The 14,744-nt window shown below is 43.5% G+C and overlaps 1 protein-coding gene across 1 annotated transcript in view; it reads left to right on the top strand.

Moving 5' to 3' along the window:
- LOC112255187 (low-density lipoprotein receptor-related protein 1B) overlaps nt 1-14,324 on the top strand; it is a 112,025-nt gene extending 97,701 nt beyond the window's left edge. Inside the window, exons 69-74 of the mRNA XM_042324997.1 lie at nt 212-316; nt 4,906-4,982; nt 5,738-5,828; nt 10,835-10,985; nt 11,213-11,305; nt 13,621-14,324. Of these exons, the coding sequence (XP_042180931.1) occupies nt 212-316; nt 4,906-4,982; nt 5,738-5,828; nt 10,835-10,985; nt 11,213-11,305; nt 13,621-13,761 (658 nt within the window). The 3' untranslated portion in view covers nt 13,762-14,324. The remainder of the gene's footprint in view (nt 1-211; nt 317-4,905; nt 4,983-5,737; nt 5,829-10,834; nt 10,986-11,212; nt 11,306-13,620) is intronic.
- Nucleotides 14,325-14,744: the final 420 nt, after the last annotated feature.

The following is a 14,744-nucleotide window of genomic DNA, read 5'->3' as shown; positions in this document are numbered from 1 at the left end:
GCCGGTCCACCCATCACAGAACATTTACTTGAAAGGAATATCCGTTCTAGTAATTATATTTCTGTGGATGCTACCACATGTCAGCATTCTCCTGTCTCCATGGTTCAGGGCTTGCGTCACAGAATAAGGCATAAGGCGTTATAAATGCATTAGACATATGCTTGTAATGCTTTATGAAGTCATCGCTATATTCCCCTTCCTTTCCTTACAGCTGCAGTAACGGTAGAGTGGCAGCCACCTGTCAGCTGTGTGATGGATACTGCTACAACGGAGGAACCTGTCGCCAGGACCCCGAGACCAGTCTGCCGTTCTGCCAGTAAGTCAGCTCAATTTTCTTTTCTTTTTTTCTATCGATTCTATGGCTTTCAATTGAGCAGGTTGTCGTCCTCAGATTTTTCAAGAACGTACTGTTCATCTCTTTGGCTGTTATTTACACTGGCAGCCCAATTCTGCTATTTTGGAAATAGATCTGATCTGATTGGTCAAAATACCAATTAGTGGCAACAGATCAGAATTGGGCTGCCTGTGTAAACGCAGCCATTGTGTTTGTCTTCGTTCTGCTTTCAGTTGTATCACACGCGCACACATCACTGATACAATTAGTGGTATTGGAAGTGGTTGTGTGGTTTTGCTGTGAGAGACAGAGCAGGTAATGTAGCAGAGACTGGATTAGACCCAGGCTACTAAAATGGGAACAATAGTAGAAAACAATGAGGTCTCACAATGAGGTGGCATATTTCCACGTTTTTCTAAGATAAAAGGGTTTGTTTTCCTTTTTCTCTTGCAAACGATAGGATCTCCTGCATTAAAGTATACAGAGGCGTTTTGGTTGTGTTTGTTTCTGGGGCTTGCATCACTCTCAAGACGCTTTTCAAAGTTTATCAATCCTTAGTTGCATCATCCATTTTTGGACTTTTGGAATGAATCATGTTCAGCATTATACATGTGTTAAAGTCTGCATAGCCAAATTAATAATATATACCCATTGATTTTTGAATAATATAAGTTATAAATGCCTCATGAGCTTAGTTTAACTGTCGTACCCCATCAGAACCTAAACTATAATCTTATTTTAATCCAATGTTTGTAAACAATGTAAATGTAAACAACCCGTATGTCCTTAAAACATTGTTAGACTATAATTGTGGTCTCATGGACGGTCAGCCCTTGCGTCCGTAGTTCTGTCTATGAATTTGAGAGTGGTTACATTTCTCCAGGCCCATCCCTCAGCCTATTGCCAAAACAGAGGTGGGCTGTGTGCTTTGTTATTGTTTCAATTAAGGACTCTAGCTTTAAATAGTATGCCTCGATACTGTAAAAACCACCGTCTCCTATACTACAGCTTTGAATCAGCGGTTTCCCGCTCGTTGTTTTTGTTCGGTTTTTTTTCTTCTCTTTTATCTTTACGGCATCCAATTGCTTGTTTCATTGGGTCGGTGGTGGACAAAGACCACACGTACCTAGAAGGCTATATGTGTCATTCTATAGATCTCAAACAACAATCTGTAGGCTATTCCTATGGTTTCACTTTTTTTTAGCTCCCACTTGGCGTGACATTGGATGGATTTGCTTGCCATGACGCTTTGCTTTCTCACCTGAACACACACACACACACACATCCTATGTAAACACTAGGATGGAATAGGGCCTAGCTCCATCTGTTCGATTTCATACTCTGTATCCTCCAATAGCCCGAGCTGGTGGACTGTGAGAATGTATTGTGCTCTTATCTTCTTTTATCAGTGTGTCCAAAATGCCACTCTATTCCATATGTGGGCCCCCTGGTCAAAAGGAGTGCACCATGTAGGGAATAGGGTGCCATTTCAGACCCAGACTTTGTCTCTGTGTCCCTCAATATATGATTTGTTCTTGTGGCGATCATTTCTCTGTGCTGCAGCTGCACGCCTGGGTTCTTGAACCAGCGCTGTGACCAGCGGGCCAATCCGTGTGATAACTACTGTCAGAATAAAGGGATTTGCACGTTAACTGCCTTAAACAAACCCCAGTGCAAGTAGGTCTGACTTTTACCCCTCCTCTCTTCCCTGACTCCCTTTCCCCTCCTCCCTCCCTCCTCTCTTCCTCATCTCCTTCCCTCCTCCTCTCCCGCCATTTCCGAGACCAGCCCTCACTGTCTCACTTTCCAGCAGCGTCCACTCTGCACATCACTCCCCGACTCAGACTCTCACCAGTACGTCTGTCTGTTGTCCAACATGCTGTGCATAACTCCTTACCACACATGTTCCTCGTCCCCGTCACTCACAGCACAAACGCACCCGACGTTTCTCTCTTTGCACTGGCCTCTCAATACATGTGGTGAAAACAGGATAATAACCCGGTCTTTCTGCAGCTGAACATACTCCCAAGCAACAAACGGTGTGATTATATAGGTCAGCTACAAGCTGTCATTCCCTTCAGGACTATGATTCATGTGGTACCTGCAGCGAGCCACGGTCCCTCTAATGAAAGTTTGATTAAATACTGCTTACAGTCCATTTAATATGAGCTAATATCATTTCATCATCATGCGATCACCCTTGTCAGATTCCCCATATAGTGTAATTGCATGTCTTCCTATCCTCTGGGCAAGGGAGGGGAAAGAGGTAACTACTAATGGATCACTGTCTCTGGATTACATCCTAAACCGTTCTGCGTCCCATATAGCACCCTATTCCCTACATAGTGCGCCACTTTTGACCAGATTCCTATGGGCCGCTATGGGCTCGAGTCAAAGGTAGTGCAACATACAGGAAATAGGGTGCCATTTGGGTTGCACACTTCGTGTGAGATTATGCTTATTTTCTTTAACTCGATGCGGGAATGAATTATGCATGCATGTTCCCTGAGACTTTAACGAATGAGGAGATGAGATTAAGAGATGTGTGCGTGTCACAGGAGGCTGCTGAGGGGAGGATGGCTCATAATAATGGCCAGAACTGCGCAAATGGAATGGCAGGTAGCCTCGCGTTGGGCCAGTAACCGAAAGGTTGCTGGATCAAATCCCCGAGCTGACAAGGTAAAGATCTGCCGTTCTGCCCCTGAGCAAGGCAGTTAACCCACTGTTCCCCGGGCGCGGAAAACGTGGATGTCAATTTAAGGCAGCCCCCCGCACCTCTGATTCAGAGGGGTTGGGTTAAATGCAAAGGACACTTTTCAGTTCAATGCATTCAGTTGTACAACTGACTAGATATTCCCCTTAGAGGTCGACCGATTATGATTTTGCATCGCCGATACCGTTTTTGGGTGGACCAAAAAAGCCGATACCGATTAATCTGCCGATATTTATATATACAGTGAGGCAAAAAAACGTATTTAGTCAGCCACCAATTGTGCAAGTTCTCCCACTTAAAAAGATGAGGCCTGTAATTTTCATCATAGGTACACTTCAACTATGACAGACAAAATGAGAAAAAAAATCCAGAAAATCACATTGTAGGATTTTTTATGACCTGTTACCTGTATTAATGGCACCTGTTTGAACTTGTTATCAGTATCAAAGACACCTGTCCACAACCTCAAACAGTCACACTCCAAACTCCACTATGGCCAAGACCAAAGAGCTGTCAAAGGACACCAGAAACAAAATTGTAGACCTGCACCAGGCTGGGAAGACTGAATCTGCAATAGGTAAGCAGCTTGGTTTGAATAAATCAACTGTGGGAGCAATTATTAGGAAATGGAAGACATACAAGACCACTGATAATCTCCCTCGATCTGGGGCTCCACGCAAGATCGCCCGGGCAACGAAGGAGTGGCTTCGTAAGAAGCATTTCAAGGTCCTGGAGTGGCTTAGCCAGTCTCCAGATCTCGACCCAATAGAAAATCTTTGGAGGGAGTTGAAAGTCCGTGTTGCCCAGCAACAGCCCCAAAACATCCCTGTTCTAGAGGAGATCTGCATGGAGGAATGGGCCAAAATACCCGCAACAGTGTGTGAAAGACTTACAGAAAACGTTTGACCTCTGTCATTGCCAACAAAGGGTATATAACAAAGTATTGAGATAAACTTTTGTTATTGACCAAATACTTATTTTCCACCATAATATGCAAATAAATTCATTAAAAATCCTACAATGTGATTTTCTGGATTTTTTTCTCCCTCATAAAGTCTGTCATAGTTGAAGTGTACCTATGATGAACATTACAGGCCTCTCTCATCTTTTTAAGTGGGAGAACTTGCACAATTGGTGGCTGACTAAATACGTTTTTATATATATTTGTATATATTTGTAATAATGACAATTACAACAATACTGAATGAACAATGAACACTTATTTTAACTTAATATAATACATAAATTAAATCAATTTAGTCTCAAATAAATAATGAAACATGTTCAATTTGGTTTAAATAATGCAAAAACACAGTGTTGGAGAAGAAAGTAAAAGTGCAATATGTGCCGTGTAAAAAAGCTAACGTTTAAGTTCCTTGCTCAGAACATGAGAACATATGAAAGATGGTGGTTCCTTTTAACATGAGTCTTCAATATTTCCAGTTAAGAAGTTTTAGGTTGTAGTTAAAGGAATTATGATGCGTTGACTATTTCTCTCTATACCATTTGTATTTCATATACCTTTGACTATTGGATGTTCTTATAGGCACTTTAGTATTGCCAGCCTAATCTCGGGAGTTGATAGGCTTGAATATAATCGGTGTCCAAAAAGGCAGATTACCGATTTGTTATGAAAACTTGAAATCGGTCAACCTCTAATCCCCCTTTCCCCAAAAACATCTGGAAACCATGTGTTTGGTGTATTTGATAGCATTCCACCGATTCTGCTCCAGTCATTACCAGGAGCCCGTCCTCCATAATTGATAAGGCTATAGTGTGTGTGTACACTATAGCCTTCTTTTAAAGCTACTTGGTTTGACCAACAGACAGCTATTCATACTCATTGTGACTTTTCTAGGTGTCCAGCTGATTGGTCAGGTACACAGTGTGAGAGACCTGCCCCAAAGAACAGTCTGTCTGGCACCATCAGCGGGGGTGAGTAGTTATTGGAAAGAGTGGTAAAGGGACTCTCTCTCTTTATCTCTCTCTCTTGCTTGCTTGCTCGCTCTCTCTCAAACACACAGAAACATACAGATTGATGTAAAATCTTAATTTGATCACTATTTTGTTGCCTAGAATTTGCAAACTTGTGGTGTATTTGAGTTTCAAAAAGCTTCTAAAGTTTGTAATGTCCATTATGAAAATTCACTTTTGATTTGCCGTTACGGAAAATGTATCAGCCCCTACAAAAATGTCCATTTAATTATAATCCAGATAATAATTCACATTTCCTGTTGCTGCAGGTTTATTTTCCTGCTGTAGCAAACTGGCTCAAATTAAGATCCTACATCTGTATTCACACACACATTCACACACACAAACATAGACACAAAATCCTACAAGAAAAAACAGTCTATTTTCAGTTCTTAAAGTGCTGTTGTCTGGATTTGGAGACCTTTTTCAGTCTCTTTGAACCGCCCTACCCTCCCAGAGATTGGTATTTGATCTTGGTCTGCAGTCTGACATTTCGCTGTCGACTTGCTCTCAAGGCTTAACTGCGCAGACCCCCATAGATTGACTTTAACATAGAAATGCAGTCCCCATATGAAGAACCTTGTTGGAACTTTGAAGAAAGTAATTTTTCCACCCCCTGAAGCTTTTTTGAATTTTATTGTTTCACTACAGAGAGGAGAGAGGGAGGTTACGTATCGAACATGTTTAACTCTAATAGTTTGTTCTGTGTGTTACAGGAAGCATGGCCATCGTTGTCCCGCTGGTTCTGCTGGTGATTCTCGTCACTACCATGGCCTTGGGGGTTTTCATATGCAAGAGGAAGCAAAGGTATGTCTTTACTTCTAAGCAGACAGATTACAAAAGATTTTCAATCTACACACAATACCCCATAATGATGAAGTAAAAACAGGTTTTTAGGAATGTTTCCTAATTCATAAAAAAATGTACAACTGAAATATCACAGTTACTTAAATATTCAGACCCTTTACTCAGTACTTTGTTGGAGCACCTTTGGCAGCGATTACAGCCATGAGTCTTCTTGAGTATGACGCTACAAGCTTGGAACACTTGTATTTTGGGAGTTTCTCCCATTCTTCTCTGCAGATCCTCTCAAACTCTGTCAGGTTGGATGGGGAGTGTTGCTGCACAGCTATTTTCAAGTCTCTCCAGAGTTGTTCGATCAGGTTCAAGTCCGGGCTCTGGCTGGGCTACTCAAGGATGTTCAGAGACTTGTTCCGAAGTCTCTCTGTTGGAAGGGGAACCTTCACCCCAGTCTGAGGTCCTGAGCGTTCTGGAGCAGGTTTTCATCAAGGATCTCTCTGTACTTTGCTCTGTTCATCTTTCCCTTGATCCTGACTAGTCTCCCAGTCCCTGCCGCTAAAAAACATCCTCACAGCATGATGCTGCCACCACCATGCTTCACCGTAGGGATGGTGCCAGGTTTCCTCCTGGCATGACACTTGGCATTGAGGCCAAAGAGTTCAATCTTGGTTTCATCAGACCAGAGAATCTTGTTTCTTGTGGTCTGAGAGGCTTTAGGTGCCTTTTTGCAAACTCCAAGCTGGCTGTCATGTTCCTTTTACTTAGGATTAGCTTCCGTCTGGCCACTCTACCATAAAGGCCTGATTGGTGGAGTGCTGCAGAGATGGTTGTCCTTCTAGAAGGTTCTCCCATCTCCACGGATGAACCCTAGAGGTCTGTCAGAGTGACCATCGGGTTCTTGGTCACCTCCCTGACCAAGGTCCTTCTCCCCTGATTGCTCAGTTTGGTTGGGCGGCCAGCTCTAGGAAGAGTCTTGGTGGTTCCAAACTTCTTTCATTTAAGAATGATGGAGGCCACTGTGTTCATGGGGACCTTCAATGTTGCAGACATTTTTTTTGGTACCCTTTCCCAGATCTGTGCCTTGACACAATCCTGTCTCGGTGCTCTACGGACAATTCGTTCAACCTCACTGCTTGGTTTTTGCTCTGACATGCACCGTCAGCTGTGGGACCTTATAAAGATGGGTGTGTGCCTTCCCAAATATGTCCAATCAATTGAATGTACAACAGGTGTACTCCAATCAAGTTGTAGAAACATCTCAAGAATGATCAATGGAAATCAAATCCAATAAAAGTTTATTTGTCACGTGTGCCGAATACAACAGGTGTAAACCTTACAGTGAAATGCTTACTTACAGGCTCTAACCAATGGTGCGAAAAAGGTATGTGTGTGTGTGTGTGTGTGTGTGTGTGTGTGTGTAGGTAAGTAAAGAAATAAAACAACAGTAAAAAGACATTTGAAAAAAGAGTAGCAAGGCTATATACAGACACCTGTTTGTCAGGCTTATTGAGGTAGTATGTACATGTAGGGATCGTTAAAGTGACTATGCATATATGATGAACAAAGAGTAGCAGAAGCATAAAAAGAGGGGTTGGCGGGTTGTGGGACACAATGCAGATATCCCGGTTAGCCAATGTGCGGGAGCACTGGTTGGTCGGGCCAATTTTGGTAGTATGTACATGAATGTATAGTTAAAGTGTATGCATATAAGATAAACAGAGAGTAGCAGCAGCATAAAAGAGGGGTTGGAGGGGGCACACAATGCAAATAGTCCGGGTAACCATTCGGTTACCTGTTCAGGAGTCTTATGGCTTGGGGGTAAAAACTGTTGAGAAGCCTTTTTGTCCTAGACTTGGCACTCCGGTACCGCTTGCCATGCGGTAGTAGGGAGAACAGTCTATGACTGGGGTGGCTGGGGTCCTTGACAATTTTTAGGACCTTCCTCTGACACCGCCTGGTGTAGAGGTCCTGGATGGCAGGCAGCTTAGCCCCAGTGATGTACTGGGCCGTACGCACTACCCTCTGAAGTGCCTTGCGGTCGGAGGCCGAGCAATTGCCATACTAGGCAGTGATGCAACCGGTCAGGATGCTCTCGACGTTGCAGCTGTAGAACCTTTTGAGGATCTCAGGACCCATGCCAAATCTTTTTAGTTTCCTGAGGGGGAATAGGCTTTGTCGTGCCCTCTTCACGACTGTCTTGGTGTGTTTGGACCAATCTAGTTTGTTGTTGATGTGGACACCAAGGAATTTGAAGCTCTCAACCTGCTCCACTACAGCCCCGTCGATGAGAATGGGGACGTGCTCGGTGCTCCTTTTCCTGTAGGCCACAATTATCTCCTTAGTCTTGGTTACGTTGAGGGATAGATTGTTATTCTGGCACCACCCAGCCAGGTCTCTGACCTCCTCCCTATAGGCTGTCTCGTTGTTGTCTCGTTGTTGTCGGTGATCAGGCCTACTGTTGTGTCGTCAGCAAACTTAATGATGGTGTTGGAGTCGTGCCTGGCCATGCAGTCGTGGGTGAACAGGGAGTACAGGACGGGACTGAGCACGCACCCCTGGGGAGCTCCAGTGTTGAGAATCAGCGTGACAGATGTGTTGCTACCTACCCTCACCACATGGGGGCGGCCCGTCAGGAAGACCAGGATCCAGTTGCAGAGGGAGGTGTTTAGTCCCAGGTTCCTTAGCTTGGTGATGAGCTTTGAGGGTACTATGGTGTTGAACGCTGAGCTGTAGTCAATGAATAACATTCTCACGTAGGTGTTTATTTTGTCCAGGTAGGAAAGGGCAGTGTGGAGTGCAATAGAGATTAAGTAATCTGTGGATCTGTTTGGCGGTATGCAAATTGGAGTGGGTCTAGGGTTTCTGGGATAATGGTGTTGATGTGAGCCATTACCAGCCTTTCAAAGCACTTCATGGCTAGGGACGTGAGTGCTACGGGTCTATAATCATTTAGGCAGGTTGCATTTGTGTTCTTGGGACTATGGTCACAGGGACTATGGTGGTCTGCTTGAAGCATGTTGGTATTACAGACTCAATCAGGGACATGTTGAAAATGTCAATGAAGACACCTGCCAGTTGGTCAGCTCATTCCCAGAGCACACATCCTGGTAATCCATCTGGCCCCGCAGCCTTGTGTATGTTGACCTGTTTAAAGGTCTTACTCACGTCGGCTATGGAGAGCGTGATCACACAGTCGTCTGGAACAGCTGATGCTCTCATGCATGCCTCAGTGTTGCTTACCCCGGAAAGGAGCATATAAGTGATTTAGCTCATCTGGTTGGCTCGTGTCACTGGGCAGCTCGCGGCTGTGCTTCCCTTTGTAGTCTGTAATAGTTTTCAAGCCCTGCCACATCCAACGAGAGTCGGAGTCGGTGTCGTGTGATTCAATCTTAGTCTTGTATTGATGCTTTGCCTGTTTGATGGTTCGTCGCAGGACATAGCGGGATTTCTTGTAAGCTTCCGGGTTAGAGTCCCGCACCTTGAAAGCGGCAGCTCTACCCTTTAGCTTAGTGCGAATGTTGCCTGTAATCCATGGCTTCTGGTTGGGGTATGTACGTACAGTCACTGTGGGGACGACGTCCTCAAAGCACTTATTGATAAAGCCAGTGACTGTTGTGGTGTATTCCTCAATGTCATCGGAAGAATCCCAGAACATGTTCCAGTCTGTGATAGCAAAGCAGTCTTGTAGTTTAACATCTGCTTCATCTGATAATTTTTTTATAGACCGAGTCACTGGTGCTTCCCGCTTTAATTTGTGCTTGTAAGCAGGAATCAGGAGGATGGAGTTGTGGTCGGATTTACCAAAAGGAGGGCGAGCTTTGTATGCGTCTCTGTGTGTGGAATACAGGTGATCTAGAATTTTTTTCCTCTGATTGCACATTTAACACGTTGATGGGGATTTGGTAGAACTGATTTAAGTTTCCCTGCATTAAAGTCTCCGGCCACTAGGAGCGCCGCCTCTGGGTGAGTGGTTTCCTGTTTGCTTATTTCCTTATACAGCTGACTGAGTGCGGTCTTACTGCCGGCATCTGTCTGTGGTGGTAAATAAACAGCCACGAAAAGTATAGCTGAGAACTCTCTAGACAAGTAGTGTGGCCTGCAATTTATCACAATATACTCTACTTCAGGTGAGCCAAATCTAGAGACTTCCTTAGATTTCGTGCACCAGCTGTTGATTACAAATATGCACAGACCACCCCCCTCGTCTTACCGGATTGTGCTGTTCTATCCTGCCGGTGCAGCGTGTATCCCGCTAGCTGAATATCCATGTCGTCATTCAGCCATGGACCAGCCATGATTCTGTGAAACATAGGATATTACAGTTTTTGATGCCCTGTTGGTAGGATATTCGTGATCGTACCTCATCTAGTTTATTGTCCAATGACTGCACGTTGGCGACTAATATTGACGGTAACGGAAGCTTTCCTACTCGCCTTCTTCTGGTCCGGACGAGGCATCCGGCTCTTCATCCTCTGCGTCTCTTCCTTTTGTGAATAATTGGGATATCTGCCCTGTGGGGTGTTTGGAGAATATCGTGTGAGTCCTGCTTGTTGTTGTTCAAGAAATCTTCGTCAGCATGCAGCATGCACCTGTGTTCAATTTTGTGTCTCATAACAAAGTGTCAGAATTCTTATGTAAATAATGTATTTCTGTTTTTCACCAACCTGTTTTGGCTTTGTCATTATGGAGTGTTGTGTGTAGATTTATTAGTATTTTTTTATTTTTTTATTCCATTTTAGAATAAGGCTGTAACGTAACAAAATGTTGAAAAAGTCAAGGGGTATGAATACTTTCCGAAGGCACTACACATGTTCTGTTGTGTGATTAATGGTCATGCGCATCGTAGTAAGCAGTCATGAAGGTTTATAATGCTCTCCTAACCTCATCAATGTTATGATTTACAGGGGGAAAATAGTCCAGCGGCAGCCCATGGTGAATGGTGGGCTAAACGTAGTAAGCAGTCATGAAGGTTTATAATGCTCTCCTAACCTCATCAATGTTATGATTTACAGGGGGAAAATAGTCCAGCGGCAGCCCATGGTGAATGGTGGGCTAAACGTAGAGATCGGTAACCCCTCGTACAACATGTATGAGGTGGACCACGACAATCACTCTGATGCTGGGAATCACCTTCAGCCAAGCTTCACTCTGGACCCACACAAGGTCTGGAAACGCTTATTCATGTATCCTCCCTTTTCCCTGAGTTTCTAACAAGGGCTACGAAATACCCACACTAGCGTACTACATTGATTCAGTGGTATGCCAGTGTGGATATTGGCGTGTAGCCAATAGACAAAGATTTATTCTATTCTATTCTGGAAGGTTAAACTGTAATGATTATGTGTTGTAAGGTTTGTGCGTGATGTTAATGTTGTCGTTGTGTGTTGTAGGGTTGGTGTGTTGGTGTGAGGTCCAGTCACTTGCACACTCTGTTAGTTCACCCTGAAGGAGTTCATCTCCCGAAGGAGATCCTTCCTGGACAGGTAAACTCCCTGTGAACTTCCTGTCCTCTCTGGGACAGATGCTGTATAAAAGCCTACTGTATATTGATACAAAGCCATGGCCATTGGGGTCATAGTGGGGTTTATGAGACAATGCAGGATCTCATGTTGTATTCATGAAAGCCACGGTAAAGGCTTCCTCCGGAATGTGTGTAATATGTGTTTTAATTAAGCAATAAGGCCCAGTGGGCTGTGATACTGTATGTAGACCATATACCACAAACCCTCGCAGTGCCTCGTTGCTATCATAAACGGATTACCAACGTAATTAGAGCAGTACAAATAAATGTTGTGTCATACCCGTGGTATATGGTCTGATACACTGCTGTCAGCCAATCAACATTCAGGGCTCGACCCACCCAGTTTATAGTTGAAAGGAACCATCTGCTGGTGTTCCACATGGCTAGAGCTTGTCTACAGTCACCTGGTGGGATGTCGGTGACCGTGTCCTTGTCTTGCTTGTTAAGCAACAATAGGCTCTGGGCGTGCTGCAAAATGCTTTTATCACGTTAACACTGTCAATTATTGTATACAGTGAGGGGGGAAAGTATTTGATCCCCTGCTGATTATGTACGTTTGCCCACTGACAAAGAAATGATCTGTCTATCATTTTAATGGTAGGTTTATTTGAGCAGTGAGAGACAGAATAACAACAACAAAAAATCTGGAAAAATGCATGTCAAAAATGTTATAAATTGATTTACATTTTAATGAGGGAAATAAGTATTTGACCCCTCTGCAAAACATGACTTAGTACTTGGTGGCAAAACCCTTGTTGGCAATCAGAGGTCAGATGTTTCTTGTAGTTGGCCATCAGGTTCGCACACATCTCAGGAGGGATTTTGTCCCACTCCTCTTTGCAGATCTTCTCCAAGTCATTAAGGTTTCGAGGCTGACGTTTGGCAACTCGAACCTTCAGCTCCCTCCACAGATTTTCTATGGGATTAAGGTCTGGAGACTGGCTAGGCCACTCCAGGACCTTAATGTGCTTCTTCTTGAGCCACTCCTTTGTTGCCTTGGCCGTGTGTTTTGGGTCATTGTCATGCTGGAATACCCATCCACGACCCATTTTCAATGCCCTGGCTGAGGGAAGGAGGTTCTCACCCAAGATTTGATGGTACATGGCCTCGTCCATCATCCCTTTGATGCTGTGAAGTTGTCCTGTCTCCTTAGCAGAAAAACATCCCCAAAGCATAATGTTTCCACCTCCATGTTTGACGGTGGGGATGGTGTTCTTGGGGTCATAAGCAGCATTCCTCCTCCTCCAAACACGGCGAGTTGAGTTGATACCAACGAGGTCCATTTTGGTCTCATCTGACCACAACACTTTCACCCAGTTGTCCTCTGAATCATTCAGATGTTCATTGGCAAACTTCAGACGGGCATGTATATGTGCTTTCTTGAGCAGGGGAGCCTTGCGGGCGCTGCAGGATTTCAGTCCTTCACAGCATAGTGTGTTACCAATTTCTTTCTTTGTGACTATGGTCCCAGCTGCCTTGAGATCATTGACAAGATCCTCCCGTGTAGTTCTGGGCTAATTCCTCACTGTTCTCATGATCCTTGCAACTCCACGAGGTGAGATCTTACATGGAGCCACAGGCCGAGGGAGTTTGACAGTTATTTTGTTTCTTCCATTTGAGAATAATCGCACCAACTGTTGTCACCTTCTCACCAAGCTGCTTGGCGATGGTCTTGTAGCCCATTCCAGTCTTGTGTAGGTCTACAATCTTGTCCCTGACATCCTTGGAGAGCTCTTTGGTCTTGGCCATGGTGGAGAGTTTGGAATCTGATTGATTGATTGCTTCTGTGGACAGGTGTCTTTTATACAGGTAACAAACTGAAATTAGGAGCACTCCCTTTAAGAGTGTGCTCCTAATCTCAGCTCGTTACCTGTATAAAAGACACCTGGGAGCCAAAAATCTTTCCGATTGAGGGGGGGTCAAATACTTATTTCCCTCATTAAAATGCAAATCAATTTATAACATTTTTGACATGCGTTTTTCAGGATTTTTTTGTTATTCTGTCTCTCACTGTTCAAATAAATCTACCATTAAAATTATAGACTGATCATTTCTTTGTCAGTGGGCAAACGTACAAAATCAGCAGGGGATCAAATACTTTTTCCCCTCACTGTATATTCAAATAGGCTGGGCATCTGAAAGATGCGAAATACTTTAATAACTAATTAATCTAGTTAATGTAAATCATGTAGGCCAATGAAATGGTTATTAGCTCCTCCTGGCCATGTTTAGTGTAAAAGTAATGCTCTCCTTTGGTTATTGTGTTTTTTTCCCCAGGCCATAAACTCCAACCCAGTATACACTGAGTTATACCTTGATCAGGGACAGAACTGTCGGAAGCCCGTCATCAATATCGAAGCGAGAAGCGAGCTACTCCCAAAGAAACTGGAGGCAACTATACGAGAGACAGTTGCATAGCCTTTTACTGTACGCTATTGGTATAATATTTTATATGAGCTGTATAAATGTACAAAATTAAAAGAAGGATTTTTATATGTCCACACCACACTAGAATTTTCTGTTTTCATGTTATGTCTGAGGCATCATCAGGCAGGCAACACTGCGATGTGTATCTTTTGCATTGCACTGAAAAAGCCAGCACCTGAAAATGACCTTCCCTTCAATGCTTTCCTTCAAATGAAGTAGTCCCTGCTATGATGCTTTGAGCTCGCAACTGTTACCAGCTGATCGCTTTAATCAATGTGTTTCAAGGATAGGACAAAAACAAAAAAAAGTGTACTATGGTGTCACAGCCTACATTCATGTATACAGTATTTACCTTCTCAAATGACGATAAAAAGATGTGACACAGAAGTTTTATAATTTTATATATGATTTATATATGTCCAGTTTGGCTTGTATTTTATGACAAGATATTACGTGTCGTACTTTTATACAAAACTGTACAGTACATCGTTATGTAATAAATGGAGGGGGGGTTCTTGACCTTTCAAATACACTACTGCTCATATATATCTATATATATATTGTGTTGCTGTTTTTTTATATAAAAATGTATTGTTGTATACCTCTGGTTCCCCAATTTGATTGCAACAGGACCTTTTGCTGAGACTTAAAAACATTGCAACTGAGTGAACATGTCTGGGCCCAGTTTCCCAAAAGCATCTTCAGGCTAAATTCATCGTTAGAATGATAGCATCCGGGCCCAGGACTGTTCCTTTACCTGCTGATTGTCTTTGGGGGTGGTAATTGTTGGGTAAGTAGGGTGCACTATGTGTCCCCTAAGTTGTTTTGCATCACTGCGTTCTTGCAAATGTCCAATCTTTCAAAGTTAAACCACAGCACCAAAACCAGGAAACTGTTGTACATTATCACATTTTGTTTCCATGACCAGATATTTTCAAAAGCAATGGAGAAAAGTAAATTACTTCAGCAATATG

The sequence above is a fragment of the Oncorhynchus tshawytscha genome, linkage group LG07 (genome assembly GCF_018296145.1).
Source record: "Oncorhynchus tshawytscha isolate Ot180627B linkage group LG07, Otsh_v2.0, whole genome shotgun sequence".
NCBI classification, from domain to species: Eukaryota; Metazoa; Chordata; class Actinopteri; order Salmoniformes; family Salmonidae; genus Oncorhynchus; species Oncorhynchus tshawytscha.
This window is presented reverse-complemented; position numbering and strand designations above follow the sequence as displayed.